Genomic DNA, 27,934 nt, shown 5'->3' with positions numbered 1-27,934 from the left:
CTTGACAATAGAAGGAGCCTGAAGAAGTATTTTAGAAAAGATGACTATTTTGTAAGTGTTTTGAGGTCCGATGACTCTTGTTCTGGGTGAGCTTTCAGCAGCATGAGAAATGGTACTCTAGTGTGGTAAACTCCATGGTTTTATTCTCATGAATGAGGTGTAAAATCACACTAGGTCAGTATAATTCCTAAACCAGTTTGTTATTTCTCTTGCAGGTGTTTCTACCACTTCCATCTGTAATGGTGGCAATATTTTTCTTCCCAGTTCTAGCTCCTGTAGCCTGGTCTCCAAACCTGCAACATGATTGCGCTTTCCTTTTTAATGCTGGGAAGTCTTACTGTTTATCTGCCTTGTATACATTTTAAATTGCACTTTGCATTTCGTGATAAAAATACTTGCTACTTAGACCCTCTGCTAGAAATCTCTCCTGCAGATGGATCTGCTGAGGGGAAATATGAATAGTGTTTAATCCCAGTGAAACTAAGAGCCAACAGAGGATTTTGCTAAGTTAGATGTGATATATAGGTGTGTATGCATGTGTATATATAGATATAGATGAATGTACATGTATTGCATACCTATATACATGTATAAGTATATATTTATAAAAGTATAGGCATTAGCATAGGGAGTTAGTGTGTATATATTTTTCTCTATGTGTATATACATACCTATGTATAAATGTATATGCGTAGCAATTTAGTAAGTGCAAGGAGTCTCACTCAAAATTGTAAAATGTGTAAAATGCTCTCTCTTGCTCTTCACGACAGTTAAAATAAGAAATAAGACTAAATTGCAGCACAAATAATTATCAGTAGTATCATATAATAAAAGAGTAAATACATACTTAACAGTATCATTATATACTTTTGGTCCCCAGACTCAATAGTCTGGATTATTCTTGGTTCATAGTTGCTTGTTTATTAGAATTTCCAGTGTAAAAGGCTTTAGTCTTCTGTTCATCTGCTAAATTTTTTTTGGTTTGAATTTATTTTTAATAAGAATCTTCAAGGAACATCACAAAATTGACAGATCTTTTTTAATCCCCCCAAAACTGTGCATTTTAGCATTTTAGCTACTTTAGAACAACACATACAAATTCAGGATGAAATCTTAAACAGCATTAAATAAGACAATAAGAATTATTTACCCTTTTCATTACAGCAATAATACTAAAGATATGTGAATTACTTTACTGAATTGTTTAAATCTTAGCATTTATGTAACTTTATTCTTCATTTTCTTTTTGGTGTTATTGGGAAGTAGGAGACCCCTTTCACTGCATTTTTATTTTGTTTATGAAAGCAAGAGGAATTCTTTTTTCTTTTGATAATTGGGCCATATTAAGTTCATGCAATATTTAATCTTAAAAACAAAGAACAATGGCACAAGAAACATCACATACTTAGGCGATTAATCTATTAATATATGCTGTTATTTTTATAACAGCAATACAATTACATGTGTAAAGCAATTTTTTAAATTTGTCAATGAAAGCTCAGCAATACAACCAGTAGATGGCCCCAGCCTAACATCTCCCGTACACAGTGGTGCTCTGGTTTGCTGGATTGCTGGAAAAGTTCTTGCTAGAATACTCAATGCATTGATGTATAAAAAATAGGGATCAGAATGATGTCTAAAAGCTTTATTCTTAGAGGCCCAAATTATAGGATATCCTTCCATAAAGCTGGGAACGAACTGAATGTTAAACTGAATGTTTCAGGAGATTTGACTTGGGCACTTTCTTCATGTATTTGTTTTCCTTTGTGCTTTTCTCACAGGTGGTAATGCACACAGAATGAAAATTTGAAGTAAAATCTAGAACATTTGAAATGCTGTATGGAGTGAAGTCTGTGCAAGTGAGAAGCTGAGCTGTAGATTGGACCCTGCTGAAAGCAAGACAAGAATCAATCTGGAATTTCATTCAATATTGCTATTGGAAAAAAACATTTCTCTTACTATTTAAATTTTTAAAGTCACAGGAATCAACAAAGTTTTCTAGCACTAATGTTTTACAAATTGAATTCCACTGAGTAATAAAAGGAAAGTAGGATTTTACTGTGACCAAAGCACCAACCAGGGATTTATAAATGCAGATGGTACCTGGCAGTGCCACAGATTTTCAACTAATCTTTATAAAATAATTTATTTAAACCTGTATTTTAATATGGAAATAAAAGTGAAATTCATAAGGAACAAAAAGTGTATGTGACAATAATATTGTGCTGTAGACCAGATGGTTAGAAAAAAACAAGCATCAGGGAGGAGTTGCTCAATTGGATGTGTAATTTCTTGTGTCTGCTTGAATTTGTTCATACACTAATTCCATGAACTGTTGAGTACCTAGTGAATACATATGTGAGGGTATGTTTGGGTAAGTGGAGCATGTATCTGTTAAAGATACAAACTTTGAATTTAGACATTTAGCAGTTTCAACATATGAGGGAGCTAGAAAGTCCCAATAAAATGTAATAGGAAATAAAGTGCATTCATGTATCCGTTCATGCCCTGTTTTAGATGGAAACAAAGGAAATATATCCAGAATTATTCACTGACTTTGGATGCCTTGGACCTGATTAATTTCATAGTAATTAATAACATTAGACTGCCTATAGTCCTCTAGAATTAACTTCCAAGAAAACTAAAAGAGGAAAGAAGGACAAGTTATCTCAGTCAGTTTGGTTTAGATGAAGAGCAGGTATCCTAAAGCTCAGCTTCTGACTGTAGGTAGCTGCAATTTCTTTGCAATCTAATATCTGTGAAATGTTAAATTACAACAATGAGATTTTAAGATTCCACAACCCAAGCTGTGAGGATTTAAAATAAGGTATAGAAAATGAGGAAAACCAGAATTACTAGCAATTTTTAAAAAATTATGATTTAAACTATTGCAGTATGGTCTTGGATTTTGCAGAGAAAGAGAAGTTTGAATTTTTCTGGGCAGTACTCAAATTCCTTAATCTGACAACTGTTCTGCAAGTGCTACCTTTTTCACTATATCAAATTACTCTTCTACAGCAAATGACAATTGGCTCCCTCACATTTAGCGCCTTCTTCAATACAAACTGTTTACTTATTACCATATCTAAGTGAGATGAGGATCTTCTGAAAAAAACCCCCTCTCATTAAATGACCTGAAAAGGTATTCATACAGCTGAGATGAATTAACATTATAAAAGCAATCTCAGATATTTCTGATCTTCTGAATGAGTCACTGATGTTCTCTTAATGCAGCCTTTGTTTTGCATGAGTTTTTTTGAATGTGAAATCACAAGGAAGCAAATATAGAATTAAATTTATAAAGATTTCTTATTGGTGCTGGATCATTCCAGATTTTCAAACACTAATCGTAAAGAACAGAATTCAATATTTTAACTAATATTTTAACTAATATTAGCTATTGTAGCCAAGGGCAATTCAATATTTTAATATTACAACTTGTTTTGATGACACTAGTAGGTCTCAGCTGCTTTTCTACTTGAACATACCTCCGAAAATACTATACAGAAATGTGACTGGTTTAGTTCTAGAATACATCAGATATTAATTTAAAATTTTAATTCCTTTTTTTACCTGTGACTTAATAATTCTTTTAATTCATACTTGCATATTTTATAAGTTTAACCACACAGCAAATAAAGAAAAAATGTAGATTTTTTTCAATTCTGAACTGGCTCAGTATTGAAACCTCTCTAGCTGTTTTTTTGTGTTGTTGTTTCCTATCACAATATTTGTATATATGTCTGCATTACTTTTTTTTTTTGTCCTTTATATTCTTAAAAGCACAACTTAAAAAAAAAAAAGATTAACAGTCCTGTTTTTAAAAATTATTTGTAGTTCTACATCATGCTAACTCCATATGTGTTGACTGCTTTACAAAAAGAAATTCATAGGCAAAACCCAGCCACTGTACAGAAGAAATTAAAAAAAAAAATCCTTGGAAAAATAATGGAACAGCTAACATGAAACTAATCAATAAATAATTAAAAGTGAATAGCAGAATTAATGCAAATTCATTTGTGTTTATGGAAAGTGATCTGTATTGGGTCTGGCTGAGATAGAGTTCATTTTCCCACAGCAGCCTTCACAGTGCTGTGCTCTGTGTTGGTAGCTGGAAGGGCACTGATAACACATCTCTGCTTTGTCTACTGCTGAGCTGCAGAAACTTTAGCTTTTCTTTTTTTGCTTTGGTAAATGGCCTTATCTCAAGCTACTAGTTGTTCCCCATCTTACTTTTTCTGCCCTGTCACCCAGGGAATGTCTTGATGGGCACCTGGCTTCCAACCCACTATATAATCCTATCAAACCATTTTCACATTATCTTTTCTGTAATACTGGTTGCTTAAAGGATGAAGAAAGTTGGGATTTAGAGGTCTGTTGAAGCTGTTGGCTTTGACAAAGTTTTACACCACTATAAATCAGTCTGTTTTCTTTTGCAATCTTAGAACAAAGTAAGTTGGGTTTTTTCATCATGCAGAGCTACTAAAATGAGCCATATTAGCAAGCCTTTGTGCTAGAGATATTCTTTTGATGGCAGAAGATGATGTTTTTGTTCTTGGCAGCAAGTGGTAAATGTGTGCATTGGTTGGGCTGAGACTTCCCCATGTGCCACTATGGATACAGTAAATATTGTGAGGGTGATAGGGTTGTCCAGACAACCTGTGGATGCCCCACCTGTGGAAGGCCAGGCTGAATGAGGCTGGAAGCAACCTGGCCTAGTGGAAGGTGACTCTATCCATGGCAGGGGTGTTGAACTTGATGGTGGCTAAAAGTCCCTTCTAACCCAGGCTGTTCTATGATTCTTTGGTGTTGGGCATCAGGTGCCCTCCACTGTAAAGCCCCACCAGGGACTTGGGGGTTGGGCATGATCAAGCTTGGAACTTTGAGGGGGCACTGCCAAGCAACCTGACAAACATTCCATAAACGTTCTGCTGCAGATGATCAGGTAGTGTCTCCTGCTTGTGGCTTGTCTTAAGATTTACAATTTAAAGACTATGCACTGGAGGATGTATTTCTCAGGTGCTTTATGTGTAAATATTTTGGACCAGCCAATGTTTAAATTGGCCACCAGTGTCTTCCTTTTGGGATTGCAAGCTGTAGAGAGGTCTTCAAGCCAGAGCATCTTTTATATGTGGGCTGGTTTCTTGTGAACTGAAATGATCACTTTGTGTTGTGACTTTCAGTAGATTTAACCTGCCCTCTAAATTGATCTTCTTGACACCAGAATTGCCTTCATGTTTAATTAACTTTTTTTTCATGCTTGCAAATAATTTTGTAATGTCCTGTTGAGTTAAGAAATGGTGGGAAGTTGGATACAGGCAAAGTGAAGCTGTTCTAGCATTTCTGCTTTTGTGTCTGTGACTTAATTCTCTTTGCCAAATTGAAAGCCCAAATTGATATTTTTTTCTGAAAGGTTTTCAAAGTATATCAGCAGGGAGATGTTATTTTTTTCTAGCATATATATTAATGGAAAATCAGCATGAGACCTTAATTCCAGTTAAGAGAAGACTAAGCAACCTGTTGTCTGAGGATGGTTGTGAACTAAAAATCACTTACTGCTATCATGCTGACCAACTTAAGTGCTATGAAAAACTGGCATAATTTCTTTTTGTTGTCTTCCTATGATCTTCAGAATTATTTTTTTCCCACTTACTGAGAACCTTTTTGTACTCTGTTCATCAAGAAGGGGAAATGAACTGAAAACAATGTGTCTTTTCAAATCCTCAAACACTTGTTTTTAAACCTCTCTATAAAAAAACCTAAACATTTGACCTAATTCTTAAGTAGTGTTGAAAAATGTAGCTTGAAAAAAGAGTCAATGACTCTTGCTTTGTGCACACTATATTAAAATATTATGCTGACAATGTGTGTTGTTTTCAGTGCTTTTTTTTTTTTTTTGTACTCACTTGTCTTTGCCCTTACATGCCAATTTTGTATCTTAGTACTGCAGAAGCAGTCTTGTAAAAAAAGAGGGATGACATGGAAAAGACACCTAGACAGCAAAGAATGGGAGGCTGTGGGGTGTTCCACTGCAAAGAAGAAGTAGATACTGTAAAGAAATTGTTTAGTTATATTTTTTATTTAGCTGAAATAATATTTTTCCAAAGCTTAGTGTAGTCTAATATTTTATTCAAGCTCTCTAATTATAATTTAACATCTTACTATTACAGTCATGCCACAGCTACATTCTAAGATGGAAAAAATACCTTCTTCAGAGGACATGAAAGGGCAGTGATACACTGAAACACTTCATATACTATGCTTGTTGAATTGCCTTGCAATTTTTGAATGGATAAATAAAACCCCCAGCTTTTTACAAATAGCTGTCTCAGGGCTTGGGTTTTCATTCAAATCTTAGTAAAAACTGAATTTATTGATGCCTGTTTATCTGTGTTTGTTCTTGTGCCAGCCTTGCCAGTGAGCTCAAGTAGTTCCCTGTCCTAAGCAGAACTCATGTTAAAATTATAGACACTAATCAGTCATATTCCCTCTGTCTTGGTTTTGCTCTATTAAATCAAGTTAGTCCATTGTTCACTTGAATGCAAGGCACTTTGTTTTTTAAACAGATCCATAGCCTGCTTTCATAGTTGTTTTTGGTCAGATATTCCTTTGTTGTTTGTTTCGACCAGAATTGACCATTTCTAAATCATCTCTAAAATGCCACTATTAATTTTTTTTTCTGCTAAGAATTTCTTTGTCCTGTATTTTACCACACTCTTGGATAATTAACCTTTGACTCATTAATACAGTCAGTTTTGTATCTGGCCAAGTGTTTAAGTTTCACATCTACTAAACCCTAGTTTACAGTAGAAATCCTTGTTATTAATCCTGGGTTCCAGAGTGGTGTTCCTATTCCCTCTTCCTTTGTATTGATTTAATCTTTTGCATATATAGAGTACCTTGAAAATGATACTATAAAGGCACCAGATATCCTCATAGGTTTTCTGCATGTTTGTGTCTGATTTTTCCTGTTTCTTTTAATTAGGAGAGTCTAGATATGGAAACAACTGGTCAAGAAACAACTGACATACCAGGTAGCATTGTAGGCTATTCTGTTCTAAATTTCCTTGACTATACCCTAGCCAAAAGCTTTTTTCTTAAGCAATTGAGATGGACTGAACTACTGGGTATTTTCATCTATTAAAAAATCTGTGTTGCTCTTGACATTACAAGCCACAGCCACAGATTTTAGGGCTGTACTGGTAAGGAGCTCATAGGTATTCAGACAAAAAAGTCCCAAACCCCAGTGTTTTTCCAAAACACATGTATGATAAAAGGGCTGTGGACAGGAGGAAACACCTGTTGTGTGGCGCATTTTGAATATATGATTATTTGCAGCAGTACTTAAAGAGTTTAATATTGTGTGCAGTAACTTCATTGTAAAGTGAGGCAAACGGAAAATAGCTTTGCTTTGTTGACTGCTACCAAAATACATTGGTAAAGTAGGTTTTAGGCACAGTTTTTCTTAAGAGCTAATTTCTTGCGTGGAAGCAAGAATTTTTTAATGGAAATACATGCACACACTCAACTTTAAATTTCTTACCTTCATTTGGCCAGTAGCTTTTCTTAAACGTGCATCCTGTGCACATTCTATTCATTTTTTCTTTTTGGGATCCTTATTGTTTTCCAGTAAAAAAATGACCTATCTAGCCTTGAAAGAATAGTAATTAAAGAGACTTTATAATCTTACTCATGTGTTTTACATGTTTCTCCTTAAAAATCAGCTGCACGTTTTTTCACTTCTACTGTGCATTGATTAACCCCCACCTACCTTGAAACTTCCTCCAAACTTAGAAATGGGTGATACACATCCTGTTTTCCTCCTCTTTGACTATCCCACTTTATCTTAAGCTTGTTTGTGACTTTATTCTAAATTCTTTGCTTTCAACAGGACCTAGAAAATATGAGACAGATTCTTCAGTCCAGTCTTCATCTATCTCAGTGAGAGATCCATGCAAAGGGAATAAAAGGTTTGTGTATGGTTAAGTGATAGTTTTTCTTTCTCAATAGTGCTTTCAAGGGGTTTTGGACTGGTGGCAACTACAGATAAATAGTATGATTACTGTGGTAGTCTGAGAGTATAAAGAAAAACACTGGCAAGGGCAGGCCATGCTTTTTACTAGCCATCAGATCTTATTTGAAAATGCAGTATTTACAGTCGCTGATAAGGTGATGAGGAGGATTGTGGCTGAGATTGTGTAACTGAAATTCATTTATTCTGTAACTGAAGCCAGAATCTCTCTCTGAAAACCTTAGACTATTTAATCTTGAGGGATGAAAGTTATTTTCTTAAAAGCAAAGACAGTTCAGTTAGAGGGAGAGCCTGTAAGGAAGTTTTAATGGATTTTTTTTTAATCACTGATTCTGATGTCTCTTTGGAATCACTTCATGTTTCTGTATGAAACTATCCTTAAACCAGAAAAATATTAAATGAAAATCTAATGTATGATTTGCAGTAGGAATGACAAAGGAGTGTCAGATCATTTAAACAGAGCACAGAGAGTGCCTTCTCTTGCTAGATAGAAACACTTTGTTTAGTATCCTTAAAAGTAAACAATTGCAGAAGGAAGGGGTTTTGAAGTAAATTTTTAAAATAAGTTTTAAATCTTGATGTTTCACAGCTACATAATGCTAAGTGAAACTTGATTTGTGTGTCTGAGAAAGAGAGGCTGGACAAAAGGAGTAACTTGATTAAGAAATTTCTTTGCACACTAGTGATACATTTTACCTTCCTAAGAAAAATCAAATATTGCTGTCACAAGGAAAATCACATAAAGTACTATACAATCAGATAAAATGTCCAATGATTTGAAAACTTACTAGATTTCAAAGTAAGCTCTGAGATAGTGTTCACTTAAATTTTGGTATTACTTAGAATGAATTTTAATTTTTTACTTGTTTGAATGTTTGCAGACAGAGATATGGACTTCTCAGCAGTGATTCCCTTTCCTATTCTGATGATGATGATGATGAGGATTTTGAAATACCAAGGAAGAAGATAAATTTAAGGAGGTTAATGAAATTAGAGAGTAGGGGAGGGAGGAGTGTACCTGGGAGGACTTTGCATATGCCTAGCTACGAAGTGTTGCCATCTTCATCTTGTACCCTTTCTAAACTGGGGCAATATTTAATCGCACCTCTTGGTATTGACAACTATAATTGGAATCTTGAAAATTGGATTTTTAGAATTGACTTTTAATAAGAAATTTGTTTTCTAGATGGGAATGGGAAGAAATGTGGAAATACACATGTTGATGTATTTTTTTGATGTAAAACTTCACTGCTTCTGTGCTTTACCATTTTTTTTTTTCAAAACGAAAACCACTCTAAGAGAAAAATAATAACAGTATAACAAATGAGTTTTCAGCCTGACATCTTTTAGATGTATCTTCTGGCACACACATTCCAAAGTCCTCAGGAAAGCCCAGGAGTAATGGGCAGCCTTTATAATGTTAACACCCACTAATATAAGTGTTCCCCTGGGCTGTAACTTTTTAAAGGTAAAAGCTAAAACTATTTGAAAGATGTCAATGTGTTTGGGAAGGGGAGGAATTCTTCCATCATACTAATCAAGGTCAGTCCATGGTCTCCACAGATGAAATAATTGTTCTAAGCTTGTATTCCTACATGTGGTGTGATGACTGGCTTGGATATTCATAAGTGCTATTGTTAAAATAATCAACTCAGTTTAATGTCTGGAGTGACCATTTTCCTTTATATACTCATAGCCATTAAATGGGAAGCATTGGAATGAATATTTACCTATTTAGGAAGTTCATGCTGATCTATAAGGTCTTCTGCATTCACTTGCTATCATTAGAAAATCAAAAATAATCTTCTACCTGCATTGTAAGTTAGAAAGCACCCTTTTTTCCCTCAATTCAAATCAGATCTCTTCTGATCAGCTTTCAGAAGTGTGCCTCAGCGGGAGTTGACAAGGATACCATGAAAATTGGAGATCTGGCTGGTGTGGAGCAAATGCAAATAGATGGTTCAGTAAGTATTTTTGATTCATTGTGGCAGTGAGATGTTTGCAGTATTTATGAAAGCTTCCAGTAATGGGCCATCTACAACTCCCTTGGTTTACAATTTTCTCTCAAACAATCCAACTTCTCATGGAACCTTATCAAGGCTGCAGCTTTTTTTAATGTGTAAAATATGTTCTGTTGACTTCATCTTTAGGTACAATTTGATGGCGTGGGTGGTCTTTCTGACCACATTTCATCTTTAAAAGAGATGGTCATTTTTCCATTGCTTTATCCTGAAATCTTCGAGAGATTGAAAATCGAACCTCCAAGGTAACAGACACTGTTTAAAACTCTAAGTTCTAATTTACCTATTTTCAAGAGAATTCAACTGGGGCATCAATATGTTTTCAAAATTCTCAGCAGCACTGACTTTTTTTTAACAGTAGTAAAACGTAATTTTAAAAAAATTTATAGAATCCAGTATATATGTAGGTCCAAAGATTTACTGTGTGGTGAGACCACCCTTTCAAAGTGTCTTGCCTTTTAAAGGTGGAGTTGGGGATTTTTTTCTTTAAAGTTCTGGTATGGAAGTGGACTTGATTGATTTGTAAGCAAGAAGCACTTTCTACTCTAAGTCAAATGTTTGTTTAGCAAAAGTCCATTTGTCTCTGCCACCAATTCTTGTTTATTTTTTTTAATTTTTTTTTCAAGTTCTCAAGTATCAGTTTTACAACTGATAGGGCTATACATCTAGAAACTTGCAATGTTTGTTGTGCTTGAGCTAAAATAAGAATCTGTCCACTTTTTACAGTTAGGTGGCTTCTGTGTTACAAAACGAAACAAAACAAAACAAAACAAAACAGTGATTTAATTGTTAGCTTTATATATATTTCTTGGCCAACAAAACTCAGTCATGGCATATTGAACTAGGACCTAAAATTCTTTGCCTTCAATAACTTTAAAAATATTTCAAAATAGAAAGAAAAATATTTCTGTGCTTTTCTTTATTAATTGAAATTCTTTTTTGAAGCAGCACTGTATTGGCTTTTCTAGTTGATGTAAATGCAGAAATGCAGAATATCTTTCCAGCTTTAGAATACTTCCTTTATCACCAGCAAAGGGAAGCCAATTCCAGTAATGCAAAGCTTTTTAAAGGAGAATTGAATGCTTTACTATAAAATCTTGCATTATGTGAAAACAGGAATGAATATAGAGTGCATCATTGAAAAATGAACTGATGATTCCTAAGTTAGTCTAGTCTTAGATTATGCATTGGAAATTTCTTCTTGTTTGGATCCAACCACCCCTGCAGGATTGTCAGAAATTTTGAAAGTGTCCTTTTGGGATGCTGCAAGCTTTTATCAAGGTTTTGTATTTCTGCATTATCCTCTTTATTGATTTTATTTGCTGCCTCGGAGAACTGTAGGAACACTTTTGACTTTTCTCATACTCCAGCTGTTACTGCTATCTTATCCATGAGGTGTTTTGTTTAGAGCAGAGTTGTATGTTTTAAGGATGGGGTTTGTAATAGGCACTTTTCCCTGATGTTTCTTTCTTATGCGATTTTTTAAAATTTATTTTTGTTTAAATTGCAGAGGCTGTCTATTCTATGGTCCACCGGGGACGGGAAAGACACTGCTTGCTCGTGCACTTGCTAATGAATGCAGTCAAGGTCACATGAGAGTAACCTTTTTTATGAGAAAAGGTGCTGAATGCCTGAGTAAATGGATAGGAGAATCTGAGAGACAGCTTCGTTTATTATTTGAGCAGGTAAGGTTGAATTGTGCCATGTGTTCTGTCTGAGTTGGAATTAAATTTCTATGGTCTGCAACATGTTTTGTCAGCTCCTTTCACTGAAATGGGATTGGCACTGTTTCCTTTTTCAGTGAAGTTTTAGGGGCTTGAAATCTTGAGATGTATTGAGAAAGGTTAGTGAAGGAAATAAGAAAATCCTGCAAAGCACCACCACTACCATCCCTCCTCCCACCAAAAAAACAAAAAAAACCAAAAAACAAAAAAACAAACAAACAAAAAAAAAAAAAAAAAAAAAAAAACAAAAAAAAAAAAAAAAAACAAACCATACCCAACAACGTCACAAAAAAGGTTTCAAGAAGTAGGAGTTGGTGGTTTAAGATCAGAGGGAAAAAGATGCAGGCTGAAAGCATGGTCATTTAAACTGGTAATGGAGGGTTGCTTCCATAACCTGTAACTTAATTAAATCCTGTCTCTGTTCTTGTGGTTGTCAGGTAGATGTAAAAACTACTGGTGTGGTTTCTTTCTTGTCACCCAGTCTCCTTGGGTTGGCATATGCTGCTGTCTCCTGTTACTTGTGCCACTTTAATGTTAGCTAAATGAACAGAGTCTGAAAAATCTAGTTTGTGCCTTTCCAACCATGATGTTTTTCATGCATTTTGTCTTTCAAATAGGACTGTTTTTCTGATGTCAGTATTCCTGTGTTTTCATTGTAGGCCTACCAGATGCGACCTTCAATTATTTTCTTTGATGAGATTGATGCTCTGGCTCCTGTACGGTCCGATAAACAAGACCAAATTCATAGGTAGGGCATGTTTTGTGTCTACGTAGAAGCTGCTTGATCTTTGTGAAAAAAGATGGCAACTTATTTAACTGCAAGTGATGCATTCATTTTTCCTGAAAAGTAGTAATTCCCTGCAAATGAACCTCAGAGATTGTTAGACAGTATTTGAAAACAGTTTGCTGAGCTTGGTATCAGCAAAAGGCCTGTGTTATCTTATCTGTATTTTATTATGACTTAAAATGAATCTTTTGCTAAACAGCATCTCATCAACAAAACTTTTTGAGTGATCATTGGACAAGGTTACATGTAACTAAAGAAAATTTTTTAAGCTGGTGAATTTTTTTTCTGTTAGCTCTGTAGTGGGGACACTTCTGGCACTTATGGATGGCTTAGCCAGCAGAGGAGAGGTTGTGGTAATAGGAGCCACCAACAGACTGGATTCTATAGATCCTGCTTTACGTAGACCTGGGCGCTTCGAACGAGAATTCCGCTTCAGTTTGCCAAACAAAGAGGTCAGAATTTTCAGTCAACCTTATGTTTATGTGGCAAAGTCCATCTTTATAACAAACCTCTGTAATAAGGCAGCATTGTGCAGCAGTGCAAGTCTCCATGTGTAGTGTACAGCTTGGACAAAAGCTGTAGGGAGACAAAAAGGGGTATCTGGAGAAATTGCATTGCACTGTGCAGGGCAGACCTGGCTCTGAATATGTATGAATAGGGTAATTTCAGCAAGTAGTTAATTCTCTAGTTAGTTTTGGTTTCTCTGTGACTGGTGAAGAAAATGGGATGCTGATAGTAACTGAAATGTTTAAGAAAGAATGGATATATTAATTAGTTATAAACTACTCCTATAGCATCTTGAAAGTAAAAGAAAGGGTGATAGAATTCCTCCTCGGTAGCAAAAACTTTGATCCAGGCTAATGCTAGAGCAAATTAAGTATATTGGGATCTTACTGGAAGTTATTGACAGGGACTTGGACAAAGATGTGAAGGAAACTGCACAGGTGCAGGGCTTGGGAAGCTTCTAGTTCAATGGCAATAGTTAAGCAGTATAAAAATGGGTATTTTTCAACCAAAAATATTGAAGGGGGGAGCATGCAAAACTGGAGACTTCTTTTTGTGTTTTCTCTCTGGATATGATATTTCTTATTGCTTCTTGGAAAAAAGATGAAAAGGCTTATTGATTGAAAGCTAGTAAAAGTGAACAAAATTATGGATTGAAAGCTAGTAAAAGTGAACAAATATTTTTCTCCAGTTTTCTCCAATTTTCATCTGCTCTCAGGAACAGGAGATGAGATGCCATTAAAAAGATCTAACACATGATTCCCTACTGTGGTAGAGTTCTAGAAATCTGCCATAATTAATCTGTGTACCAAGAAATACTTCATGAAATTTTGCTAAGTATGAGAGCATTTTTTTTGACCAAAAAAACTCTCTTTGCAGATAAGGATTTTACAATGATTTTTTCTTCAGAATCATTAGGTCTTACACTTGGGAAAACTCACTTTTATGGAAGATGTAAATGCCTTTTACTTTACTGCAGCCCCCAGCAAGAGTTTAGTGTAACAAATTCTGAATTATTAAATTTCCTGCTTAAAGAAGTAGACAGCATATTAATGACTGACCTTTAAAATACTAAAAGGTTTAGCAGATAAGAAAAGTATTGGTAATGGTAGAAGGAGTTTTGTGGGTTTGTGTTGTCATTATTCTTTTAAGAGAGAACTTAGAGCAAACTGAAATGCAACTATTTTCAGGCAAGAAAAGAAATTTTCAAAATTCACACACGAGACTGGAACCCGAAGCCATCAGACAATTTACTTGAAGAGCTGGCTGAAGAGTGTGTTGGTGAGTTTGAAAACAGTGTGGGTTACTACATATGCCTTGAGTCCTAAGGAACCTGAGCTGGTACCAGGCAGTACCTGAGCTGTTGTACTTTGTGGCAGAGAGAGGCAATGAGGAGGCACTTGGCATGGGAACAAATTTAGGCACTGCTTTCAATTTTCTTTTTGTCTCTCAGAACATTGAATGGGTTTGGGAGATCTTTCCCAGGAGCAGAGTTTTGACCCACAGGCTGCTGCCTAAGTGCAGGATATCAGTCTGTGAGCCACGTAACAGAATTTTTCTGCAGTGTAGTAACTCTTTAAATTATCTCTTAGCCTTGTAATTTTTGGCTGCATAAAGTCTTTCAGTGTTGCACTTTAGAATTACTGGCCTTGAATTCTGTTTTATCTGAGACTGACATTACATTTGATTCTTGTTTTGTTTATTAGGATACTGTGGTGCTGATATTAAAGCCTTATGTGCCGAAACTGGTCTCTGTGCTTTGCGGCATCGCTATCCTCAGCTATATGAAAGCAGAGAGAGACTGCAGATAAACATGGATTCAATTAAAATAAAAGCAAATGATTTTTCCATGGCCATGCAGAAGACTGTTCCAGCTTCACAGAGGGTTGTGCCTTCCTCTGGGCGAGCACTATCAGCTATTTTAAAGCCACTGTTAGAAAATACTCTGGAAAGGATTTTAAAAACCTTGCAGAGAGTATTTCCCCATGCCGAGCTTGCATTAAAGAAGGACCAACAGCAAGGTATAACATTTACATCCACTTTAAAAATCTGCCAGAGCAAAAGCTTATGATCTGTGCAATCAACAGTCACAAATGTACTCAGCTGTACTGGCAGCCAATTCCAGTCCAGCTAATTCCAGCCAATTTTATTCTTTGTGTGTGCACAATGCAGGGTGGGAGCTGTGAGTGACTTGCAAAAGCAGTCAAGAACTCCAGGTTCTTTGCTGGAGCACCATGTTTCTGACAGGACCTAACATCACATTTATGACTTGCAGAGAGGAATCTAAGTTTTAAATTATTAGCACTTCTTTTCAAATAAATGCTTAAAGCAGGAGAAGTGTTTTTCAGGTGTCTAGGAACACGTAAGTTATTCCTAATCGTCTTTATTCTAAGAAGAAAATCTCACAAGTTTTTGTCAACAGAGAGATAATAATAGATGCAAATCATGGGACATATGACAGCTTTGTAGAGACTTGTGTATTCTCCTTTGATTTGTGGTAGAATGAACTCTTCAGAAAATAGCATTGAAATGATGAAATACAAGAGAAGTGTTTTGCAGCATCGATTTTGAAGGTGTATTTCTGCAAGAGACTGATGGACTATACAAGAAAGTTAACAAACCTCTCTTCTCTTTAAATCCTATTTTAGGAAATTATGTGATTGACAATGATGAGGAATCACCATCACTCTCTGACGAGAAGCTGACTCATAAAGCACCAGATCAGAAAAAGTCTGAATTCCGCACTTTTAGCAGGTACGTTTGTCCCTGTTATGGCTCCATTTTTAATATTCTGAGTATGTAAACTATTTTGGTGTGAGGGATGATAGATGAAGGACTTGAAAGTGTGTGTGTGGGGGGATCAATATTGGCCAGACGTAAATGTGAAGGTTCAGCTAGTTACTTCTGTTCTAGCTGAGTACACTGCCCTGACCCATCAAACTGAACTGTTGTGTGGGTATTTGGCTGGACAGTCCCACTGTGGGTTTTAAGAGCTGTTACTTAATCCAGACAAAAGAGTAGCAGACATGCTGGGGACTGGCAGGATTTCTAGCAGAGTACTAGTTTGTGGGAAAGTAGGCTTTGATAGTCTTCCTGTTCATGGACCAGCTTATTATTTTGAGGGATAGGGAGAGTATTTACAAAACAAAGTGCATAAGAAAAAACTTTAATGCCTATTTTCCTATTTCCTATCACTCATTTTTAAACTTGTTGTGTTCTCATTGCTGTAGAAATCCTCGTGACCAGCCAACATCTTACAGGCCACGGTTCTTACTGATTGAAGAGCCAGGATCTGGGCAAGCTTCTGATTTGGCAGCTGCAGTAATACATTCCCTGGAAAAGTTTCCAATTTATGCGCTAGATACACCAACTTTGTTTGCTAGCACATCACCAGATGAAACATGTGTACAGGTAGCTTTTTTTTCTCATTAGTGTCATAGCATTAGTGTATAAACTAGTGAAGTAAGCAAAAGTCATTTTCAATATAAGTGGCCTGATTTCAATGTGCTGTATTTACTTTTGTCTGAAAATCCACTTTTCCGATGGAATGATACCACGTAAGAATTTTATACGTAGCCATATTTTCCATTTGAAATGTAACAGGGAGGATACTACTAGCAGCTTAGGCAGATGGGAAGTGCTGCTAATAAACCCCTCTCTGTGGCAAGAAATCCTGCTGATCTCATGTGGGATTTATAAAGTTGTTTTTATTGCTTCTTAAGACTCTGTGCTACCAGTAGATGGCTCTGCACCAATCTGTCAGCATGTCAATGCAAATTTGTAGGTTCTTTTTAAATTGTATTTGTAGGGCAGCCAAGATTTTGAAGAAACAAAAATTTTTTGGTTGGGATTTTTTTACATATACATTTACAGCTTTTACTGCAGCAGTACATGCAGCAACAGTGTTAAAATTCATGGAATACTTAGATTTGTATGGTGTTGAGTTTTCATCAACTAGGAAAAGGAAATATAAGCAGTTTAGTGCTGTTTTGCTTTTTCACTTTTGGGCAGTAAATCCACTTTGTTTTTTGGCATAACCGTATTAAAATATTTTGATCTCTAGTAGCAGCATTTGACAGCTGTACAAGTTAGGAGGGACACATTATGTGACTGGCTACTCATTTGTCACATAGGAGCAACAAGTCTTTTGTAGATCGTTAATCTGAAGTGGTGCACAGAGTAGTTTGTTGTGTGAAAGAACTGTTCCACTTCCCTCATGCAGTAGATGTGTGTTGTCTTCTGTGACTGAGGTGCCATCTGTAGGCAGTGGCTTGTGGTTTTCCAAAGCCCAACTTTGGTAATGTGAGGCATTGAGTGATTTAGCTCTTCAGACAGTCTAAAGACTGGTCATCTCTTTAAAAATATGCTTGAAGTTATGAATTATACCTCTTATTTCATAAGATAGTTTGATGGATATGTAGTTATTAAGTAGTTTGTTCTACATGATGTAGTTTTCTTATCCAAGCTTTCATTTTACCAGTTGATGCGAGAAGCTCAAAGATCAGCACCCAGTATCATTTATGTCCCACAAATCCCTTCATGGTGGGAGACTGTTGGACCTACGCTGAGATCTGTTTTTACAACACTACTTCAGAGCATCCCAAGGTTTACTCCAGTTTTACTCCTTGCAACATCTAATGTACAGCTGGGAGATCTTCCAGAAGAGGTATTTCAGTTGATACTTTTCTTCCTTCATTACTCAATTTCTTGTTAATTTATAACTCCCTGAAGCATTAGAGTTACGTGCCACTCTTAAAAAAAATTCGTAGCTGTTACTCAGGCATCCAAACTCAGTCCCTTAAAACTTGCTTAGACAAAAAGATGCTGAAAGCATTTGCCTAATGCATCTTCTGAGTAGAGATTGACTTTGACCCAACTTTTGATCCCTTCTCACATACTCAAGCCTATTAGACACATATATAGACTTGCTTCAGACAATGGTTTTCTTGGCTTCAAGATGGTTAGGTGTGTCCTTAGTGAAGAATGTGGTGCTTGAAAGGTAGCTAGGAAAAAAAGACTGCTTTTCTGAAAACATTTTTACTGATAAGTCAGAAGTATTTTTGCTGAAAAAATACAGAGGTCACACTGTTAGTGATGGAATGTAATTTCAAATTTAAGTGGTTTTTTTAAAATTAATTACTTCCTTCATCTGGGTGAAAACTCAACAAATTGGAAAGCTAAGTTGCTGTTCAAGCAACCTGGAAATAATTTTTTAAGTGTATTCTTTAATAAAATTCTTTAAGATGACATGCTGAGCTTTGTAGAAGTGTGAAATTGTGCATTAAAGGAAGGACTGTTCAAAATGTGAATGTGTTGCTCTGATTATTTTACTGCAGTAACAGAAATTTTCATGCTGTTAATAAGTGCCTTCTAAAATAAGGATTGAAATCCCTTCCATACTTTTTGGTAGTAGAAATAGAAAAATGGAATACAACTTGGAAATACTCAAATTGAGAAACTTCATTTAAATTAATTTAAAATAAAATTAGAGAAATCCAAAACAGCTTACTAAAAAGCCAGCACTTGTACTCTGAGCCTTGCCATTTTCCCTCTGTAGCTGCCATAAAGATTCAGTCCAAAGAACAGAAAGGCACATAAATGCAAAATAAGCAGCCTTGGGGATGGTGAATCCCCAGTCACCCTTTTCTCAATTTATCATACAATTTCTTCCTGGAGCTTAAAATCTAGAAGGTGATCCTTAGAGAAGGCATTTTAAATTGCCAAGCTATTAAAAGCCTACACTTTTAAGGCCATGAAGATAACTTCTCATTGATAGTCTTATCCAGATAAGTATTCAGTTTAATTCAGGGAGGTACTCATCTTTTTTGGATCAGAATATAAGAAGTTTGTGTGGCCTTGTATAACTGAAGTATATTTTCTCTTGATGCTTTAGGTAAAAGCATTGTTTAATAATGAATATGAAGAAGTTTTCAGAATCCCGCGTCCTACCTTGGCTGAAAGAAGACATTTTTTTGAGGACTTAGTTATGAAGCAAGCTGCTCAACCTCCTGCATTAAAAAACAGTACAAGTGAGGAGGATATTCTACATATAAAGCTTTGCTAGCTCTAGGTTAACAGCTAATACAGTATTCACTTTGGTGATAATTTTCTATCAAATCATTTTTAAAATGCTTGTAATTGCGTACCAGCAATTAACTACAATTTTCTGATTCAATTAAGCTTGCCAGCCTTTGGAACTGCTGCCTGTAGCACCACCACCCAAGCCTCGAAGGCTGTCAGAGGAAGAAATAAGACAGGTGGAAGAGCAGGAAGAGGATACATTGCGTGAACTTAGGATTTACTTAAGAGATGTGGCTCAAAGACTTGTCACTGACAAACGTTTCAAAGCATTTACAAAGCCCATTGACCCAGAGGAGGTTAGTATTGACTTATAATACCATTATAACTGTGTGCATTCATAATTCCTTGTGTTTATGTTTCTTTGTGGTTTTGTGCTCTTTCTAGGAAGGTTTATCTTTGGTGTTTTGACTGTGCTATTCTGATTTTCCAAGAAGAAGGAAGTGAATTTTGCTTTTACTTGACTCCTTGAGGCTCTCAAATGTTTATTATTTGAGAATTCACTGAAAGTCCTATGTTCTTTCTAAAAGATCTTTAAAACTTTAGAATATTTCAGTTAGAAGGGTCCACAGGGATTATCTAGTCCAAGTGCCAAACGGCAATACAATTTGCCCATGGAAAGATTTGGGTACATGGGTGTGTTACAGCACTAAAAAGCAGAGAGATCACTTTATATTTATAAAAAGTACCTATAGGGCTGTTGTAATAAAGTCTAAAGCTCTTTGATTAACTGTGAGATTAATAGATTCTGTGTGAACAGGAGTAGAAGCAGCAGTTTGTACATTTTCATACATTTTCAGATGCTATTCTCAGTTTCATCTGGGGCTTTCCTCAGTACATAATCAATCATAAGGGCTGCATGGTTTTTTCTTGCTCCTATACACTTCCCATTGGATTTATTGAATAAGTCTAAGCCAGGGGCATGTACTTCAAAGTCAGTTGTAGTTTTAAGATAGATTTACATTTCAGCAAGTCCCATTCCCCTAAGCACCCACTCACTTTTCTTTTCTTTGTAGTTCCCAAGATGTGAATAACCTATAAACACATAGATGTCCTCATCTAAAGTAGTCATTAGGCTCCTTTTAAGCTCTGAGTAAAAAAATTGGCATCTCTGGGTCCAGTTATCTCATTCTAGAGTAGATGCTCTTAGGACAGGTGCTTCAAAGGTGCAAATCCTGCAGATATTTTCTTACTGCCAAGAACAAAGGGAATCCAAGGTGACATTATTGAGAAAGGTTTCTCTGCTGTGATTTTCTGAAAGGAATTGAAATGAATGCTGCCATGTCCCCTCTCTGCTCCACACATGCTTCTGATCACCCTGCTTCTTTTTCCCCCTTCTCCTGGTCTGTCTCTTTAAAGACATCCAAAATACCTTTTAGATTTTCAAGACGCTAACTGGTTATTTTCTGCATCTTTGAGAATGCTATAAATATTTGGGGCTCTTAAGAAGTCTTTATTTGACTTTATGAAAATGATTTATTTTTGTAGCTTAAATCTCTGAGCATGCATATTTAATTTATAGGCAACCAATTACAAGAACACTACTAAACAGCCCATGAACCTCTCGACAGTTGTCTCCAAGATTGACATGCACCAGTACCTAACTGCAAGAGATTTTCTAAAGGACATTGATCTAATCTGTAGCAATGCTTTAAAGTACAACCCAAATAAAGGACCTGCAGGTGAGGGTATATTTTTTACCCCTAATTTGGAAAAATTTCTGACGTATAAATTGATAGATTTTGTCTGTGGAAATTTAGTAATCCCACAGTGGATATGGGATCAGATATTTTTAAACCACCACATTAGATAATTTTAAACAACCTCAGAGAGCAGTTGTAAATGTTTTAGCATTAGATATATTGTTTGAGTATGGAATTGTGATAGATGTGTTGATTGGTAACTAGTACTTTTTCTTAAATAATTAACTTTTCTGTTTTTATTCTGAAAATACTGACTGAGATAATGTTTCAGAACCTGCCTATGAGAAAGAAATTCATTCTAAGTAACCAAAATAAAAGAGTTTCATTGACTGGTAGAAAATGCACTGTTCTGGCTGTAAAATTTCAGATCATCTCCTGCGGCACAAAGCTTGTACTTTGAGTGATACTGCATATTCCATAGTGAGGCATGAAATGGATCAACGTTTTGAGCAACGCTGCCAAAAAATTAAAGAATATCGTAACGAAAGAGGTATGTTTTTTGAAGCTGAGGATTTTAAGACTTGTTTCATGCTTTGTAACCAGCCACACAAGACACAATCCCTTGCTCTGTGAGTGTAAGAAAGCAGACCCAATGTATAATGAAAAATGGAAGATACCTACAGCGCCTGCGCCTGTGGATGCCAGTATCTCTTGCTCTAATGATAAGTTGCATTTCATTCAGACTTTCTTGTAGAAGGTGTTAAAGTCCCTGCTACCTTCTCTGTTCCTGTGGCCTAAAAGCAGGTTCCTGTGATGCTTGGTTCCTCATACCAGAGGCACTGAATTTTTCATTATGCTGCTTCAAAGTATGTGGTAAATCCTGATGTCATTCATTCAGTATGGTTATGAGGTTGAAATGCATTGGCTGCATGACATTATAAGAGCCTGGCCTTGATGGCCCAACTGACATTTAATGGCACTGACATCTTAAAGTCCAAAGCATTGTCTGTGGCTGTTCTGAATATTCAGCTAGTTTTCAGTTACATGAAACTGTTTTCCCTTTCCCTGCCTGTAATATATCTAATAGAGAACTGATCTCATTAACTTGCAACATTTTCTCTAGACACATGTAGAGAGATGGTACTGAGGCTCCTGTGGTTATTTTCTTTGCAAGATGCTGCTGCTGTGTTTTGAGGAAGGAACTGCTTTGGGAATGTTTTGGATTACTTTTTTTTTTGGTATATCTTTGTAGATAAGTCAAAAAGAAAATGCAAAATGAAGGGAGACTCTTCAAGTATCACAGTAAAGAGGAAGAATGTTCAGTTTGCATCCTCCCAGGACAGTCCTATGGAAGAACTTGAAAATTTACTTGAAGGACAACAGAAAAATGAGACAGAAAATAGAAGTGAGAGAGTGACCCCTGTGGCTAAATTCCCTACTGAAAAAAGGAGTGTCATGCTTCCTGAATGTTCAGACCTAAGAGAGGAGAGTGAAATGCTGGATTGCCCAATAGCCAGAACTTCTGAAGATGCATGTTCAAATGGTAAGTGAAAATTCAAACAAGTAATTTAGCTCCTTTTTGTTCTTGAGCAGGGTTACACTATTTATTAGGTTTTAGCTGTCTTGAATTTCATTCTGTTACTTCTTTTGCATCTCTCTTAGATCAACACACAGTGTTCCTTCCATAATGATGCTGCTCCTCTAGTTATGTTTGCTACAGTCATGGTTTTCAGCAGTGGCTGCTTTTTTTTTGATTCTGCAGTTTGTTTTTCAAATGATACTAAATTGTATCTTCCCAGTAATAAGCAGTCTAAATGTAAACTATACTACTGGACGTAAAGCAGTGTGGACCCAGAGACTGCTGTGGAATAGAAGAATTATGTCCTTATATTTGAAAAATAAGATGTCTAGATGTGTTTCCTAACCTAAAATACTTTTTTTTAAGGAACATATTTGGGTTTTTTTAACTTAAGGTTTACTGTGCAATGCTGTAGTATCACCATGAATATTTTTTCTTAGTTTTACCCTGCCTTTTTTCCCTAGTGCTTTTTTTCATGTTCGAGTTCCTAGTTTTTATGGAGCAGCACTAGAAAGATAGAAGTCAAACATTTTTCAGTAAAAAAAAAATTGTAACAGTTCTGTCTCTATTATTGCAGAGGGCTACTGTTTTCCAGGTACAGGATACTTCACTGATACTCTATTTCAGATAAAGAGAAATCCTGAATTAAAAAAAATGTGTGTAATTCCAGATTCACAAGTACCTCATACAGCTTGTGTGGGACATTCTCAGGTGGATGAGCAGCCGGGAGTGTGTGACGGGAATGGGAAAGCAAAGGAAATTCACACACAGGGAGTATCTGTGGATTACTCTGAGCTCAAAGTAAGTCTAATTTCAATTTTGTTAATACTGAAGTAGGGCGTTTTCTTACTACCTGTATGGTTGCCAATTAAATCACTTGTTAACCAATGCCAATTCTAACAATTCATGAGAGGCTGTGAAATAATTCAACCTGTAATAACTTGTTTCCACAGCTGGTGTGGATGGCTGCTCTTGCCTTTGGTGAACTGAACTTTAGGAGACTATTCTCTTCTTAATTCTCAATGTAAAGGGCTTGTTCAATTTTAAGATAGCTCATTGACAACCTGCTACTGCTATTGGTTGCATTTTTTATGATGGACTGGGGAGATGAGTATTTTGGTTTGCTGTTTGCATGTTTTCATTAATCAGGAACTGGAAAAGGACCTTGATTTTTAGCAGTGATGACTTAAACCTGAAATTAGAAGGTTGGCCAAAAGATCATCCTGGATAAAATATTAATATCTGCTTTTCTGAGATGCTTTCAAAATTCAGTGCTGGAGTTTTGGATCCATACAATTAGAATGTTACATGATTTTTCCAGTCCCCTGTAGGACAGAAATTGTTATCCCAGGGTATAGCTGGGGAAAGGATCAAACATGGGCCTAACTGCAGGAGGGAAAAGAGTTTCCTTTTCCTGAATTGGAGAAGGTAGAAGAATGACCTGCCCTTCAGGGGACATAGCCAGGAGAAAAAAAATCAGGAAATTGATACATTGAAGTCCTGGAGGTTGGTCAAAGCAGAGGAAGCTGCTGTTTACCTTCCCTGATGAGAAAGGGAGTATTACTTGGTTGTTTCCCTTGTGTGGGGAGAAAATCCTCTTTGGCAAAAGGGCTCACCAGCACAATTTCTATCACATTTTTAAGTATTGATCTGAACTGTAGAGGTTAAATTACCTTTCCAAGATGGCTTCCTAAGGAAGCAAATTTTGAGGTATTGTGTTTTTCATGTCTGCTTGTATATTTAAAGAAGCTACATCAGTTTTTTCTAAAATCAGAATGCTAATGGCATGTAATCTGAAGTTATTGCCTACTGACTGAGGAAGTGGTAGGGTGGAGCCCTTACAGATGCTTCTGCTCATATGTGTTTCAGCTGTGAGGAGAGAGCTACAATCATGAAACACATCTTTTATAAGACTTGTTTCCTTAACATGTGTGTCACTGGAATTCGCTGCTTGTACCAGAGAGCCCCTCCAAAATGGATCTGCTTGGTTTTGTGTAGGGTTTTTGTTTAGTTGATTTCATTTGTTTTCTTGGTGGTTTCTTTTGGACATGTGCTCACTTATTTGCTTGATATTAGGTGTAGAACTCAAATCTTGGTGTAGCTGATCTAAGGGAGGCTGAGTCTGATGGCAAGCAGTTGTGAGGCAGTAATATTTTTGTTTGGTGTGGCTGCTCTCTTCAGCTACATCTGTACAGCCTTCCACAACACGCAGCTACTGAACAGCCCCAGCAATGCTGCTGCTATCTTGTTAGTGTTGCTTTCCCCAGATTGCCACACTCACATCTTTGGTAACACAAGGAACTGTGTGAGAGATTGGTAATTTCTTACAGACTGCTCTAATAGTGCATCCTGTCTTGAGTAGAAAGTTAGGAGCTGACTGATGTTAGTCACAGTACAGATTCAGCTAATGGGTAGAGGTGAGCACCTAGGGATGTTTCTGTTTCCATCTGGCAAAAGTCTGTCTGGAAGATCTGTAGGCTTGTTTCTGAAAATGCATTTTCCAGGGCCCTGGATTGCATTTCTAATGAAATGCAACCATCACTTCCCTGAGGCAGCTACTCTGTGACAAAGTTGATCGTGTCATTCCCCGCTGTTCTAGAAGCAGTTTATTGGCAGTTATGATCACTGATGTCATATAGTGATGAGTAAGAAAATACTGTCTGAAATGCAAGCATTTCTCTGATGTGTGCAATACTAATTTGCTTCCTCCAATTAAATATTTTGAGATATTTAATCAGTTTTCTGAAGTGCCACTTTTATTTAACAATATAAGAAAGTAGGATGTAACTTGTGCTATTCTGAATTGTAGTTTCCATTTTTTTTGCTTCAGCAAGTGCTGGATTTGGTCATCGTGGCAACTGAGAATGTCAGTATATCTCGCATGGAAAGACTTTATGCTCTTCTTAGCCAGTGCATTTACCGACATCGGGAAGATGATGACAAAACTGAATTAGTGAAGGTAAATTCTTTGTCTTGCACACCTTTCTGTCATGTGCTATTATACATCTGCATGTGTGTGTTATGTATATGTGTGTGTGTTATGTGTATGTATGTGTGCACTGTGAACACCACACTTACTTGGCAATACACTTTACAGCTCAGTTGCCTGTTTCACAGGGCTTTCATTTCAGTCCGGAAGACATTTGTCCGTGTTGCAAAACCATTGTTGTGTGTAGCAAAAACGTTGCCAGTTTCAGCAGGGAAAGGCTTGAAGACAATGGGTCCGCCCACTCAGGCCTCTCAAACCAGTTAACCTCAGTCTGTCAATAGTCTTCCCCAGAAGCCTTTCAGGGGTGGGAAGCTGTGAAAAGAGAGTGCATTTCTCCTTGTGTCGCTTCTTCTTTCTCCCCTTGCAGGCAGGCACACATGGTAATGCTTGTATAGTAGTCATCTCATTCTTGAAAAAAATTAAGTATAAAGCATAACAAGAACTTAAGACCTTTTTCTAGTCATACCAGACTTTCTTTTTAACTAGCATGACCCAAGCATCTTTAATTTGACAAATGGGGAGTTTTCTGCCTATGACAGTCTGCTAATGAGTCAAATTATCTAATCTTTGCCTCTGAGAGGATTTCTGAGTTGTCAGAACTAGGCAGAAATCTTCCAGAGGCACCCATGGTCCCAGTTGGGCATTGCCAGTATTGAGTTCATTAAGATAGGATTGGATATTCAATCTTCAGCTTCAAGGCCCTTGAATCCATTTGTCTTTCAAATGCATGTGCCTGAGAATAGATAAAATTCTTTATGCCTCTGATTCTGCCTTAAAAAAAGTGATCAAGCTTGTTCTTTTTGGCCCTGGTCATCTCAATCTCTTCTTCCACTGCTGATAAAGAGTTAGAACAGACTTTGTTCTGATTTTGCAGGCCATTCCTGAAAAATGCACCCACCCTTCTCTAATCTAGCATATTGATGTGGTTTAGTATGAAAAGGGACCTATTTATGTTACCTCAGTGCTTTTGAGCTTTTGTGACTGGACTTGATTTTTCAGTTTATTTTCTTCTTCTACCTTAACCATAAAACATCTCCTCTTCAGAGTATCCACATGAGTTGGTCACGAGCAACCTCTGCTGTATGAAGAGAGACAATCAGAGTGCAGAAAAGAACACCTCCAGCTTTTAGTTATGGCTCTTTGAGAACTGCTTCTTTTCTTATTGTTGAAACTGTCATTGATAAAGATACATAGTCCCATAATACAAATTCCTCCAGCCTCTCTAGCCTACTCTGTATTTTGAGTCCCTAAGGATTTGTTTGAAGCTAAGGGGTCTAGAAAGACGTGATAACACATGTATTGGCTAAACATTATTAACAATTGTGTGTATCAACATACTCTCGATTCTTTTGATGAAGGAGCAAACAGGGTTCTCTTTTGCTTGTGTTCACACTGTGACTCCTAATTTGTCATTTTTTTTCTTTGTTAGGCAATGAAGAAAGAAATTGCAACGTTATCTGTGAAACATTACTTCAGTATATTCTAATGTTGATGTACTTCTCCCAAATGGAAAAATTATGTTTAATGTCTCAGTAATTTCAGCAACTATACAACAAAGAATAGAAGAAAGAAACTTCTTTTACCATATGAAGGAAACCAGACATAACCTCCACGCTGACTATGGATCATCCCCTGGCACACTGGGTGAAAGAGCCTGTTTGAAGACAACAGTGTTTTCTTTCCATGGAAACAGCATGAAATTCTTCTAGAAGGTCCTGATTCTGACTCCTGATGTTGTCACAAAGCTTCCAAATATTTTTGTCTCTATAAAATGTGGAAACTGATTTTTTCTTCCTTTAACGTCTTCCTCTAATTTCTAGTGAAGAGAAATGAGCTGGGAGGTTCTGGGTTCTGCACCTTGGATGCAGCAACCCTGTTTGTGTGTACAAACTGGAGAATGAGAGGCTGGAAAGCATTGCCACAAAAAAAGACCTGGGTCTTGATTGATGGTTGAATCTGAGTCAGCAGAGCCCTGGCAGCCAGGACGGCTAACTGTGTCCTGGGGGACATCAGGCACAGCATCACCAGCCGGGCAAGGGAGGGGATTGTCCTGCTCTGCTCTTCACTGGAGGGGGCTCACCTTGAGTTGTCTGTGCAGTGTTGGGCTCCTCAATATAAAAAAGACATTAAACTATTAGAGGGTGTCCAAAGGAGGGCAACGGATGGTGAAGGGCCTCGAGGGGAAGCCGTATGTGGAGCGGCTGGGGTCACTTGGTCTGTTCAGCCTGGAGGAGACTGAGGGGAGACCTCACGGCAGTTACAAGTTCCTTGTGAGGGGTAGAGGAGGGGCAGACACTGATCTTTCCTCTGTGGTGACCAGTGACAGAACCTGAGGCAATGGCCTGAAGCTGTGTCAGGGGAGGTTTAGGTTTAGGATATTAGAAAATGGTTCTCCACCCAGAGGGTGGCTGGGCACTGGAATGGGCCCCCCATGGAAGTGGTCACAGCACCAAGCTTGACAAAGTTCAAGAAGAGTTTGGACAATGCTCTTATGCATGTTGTGGGATTCTTGGGTCTGTCTTGTCCAAGGCCAGCAGTTGGACTTGATGATCCTTCTGAGTCCATTGCAAGTCAGAA

General features: G+C 36.9%; 1 protein-coding gene across 1 annotated transcript; it reads left to right on the top strand.

Annotated features, from left to right (window-relative positions):
* Positions 1 to 70: 70 nt before the first annotated feature.
* Positions 71 to 26,843, top strand: LOC310908289 (ATPase family AAA domain-containing protein 2-like; the record flags this gene model as incomplete). Its single annotated transcript, XM_083859144.1, has 21 exons — positions 71 to 86; positions 7,892 to 7,970; positions 8,914 to 9,012; positions 9,906 to 9,996; positions 10,183 to 10,298; positions 11,564 to 11,738; positions 12,437 to 12,525; positions 12,857 to 13,016; positions 14,259 to 14,349; positions 14,775 to 15,089; positions 15,717 to 15,822; positions 16,299 to 16,479; positions 17,549 to 17,734; positions 18,962 to 19,097; positions 19,249 to 19,445; positions 20,669 to 20,828; positions 21,217 to 21,339; positions 22,042 to 22,332; positions 23,039 to 23,169; positions 25,199 to 25,327; positions 26,787 to 26,843. 21 exons carry the CDS (start codon positions 71 to 73, stop codon positions 26,841 to 26,843), a joined length of 2,928 nt encoding a protein of 975 aa, XP_083715270.1.
* Between the last annotated feature and the right edge of the window lie 1,091 nt (positions 26,844 to 27,934).

This window comes from Zosterops lateralis (assembly GCF_965231275.1).
Source record: "Zosterops lateralis genome assembly, chromosome: 1".
NCBI classification, from domain to species: domain Eukaryota; kingdom Metazoa; phylum Chordata; class Aves; order Passeriformes; family Zosteropidae; genus Zosterops; species Zosterops lateralis.
The sequence above is the reverse complement of the archived record's forward strand: the minus strand, read 5'-3'. Positions and strand labels throughout refer to the sequence as shown.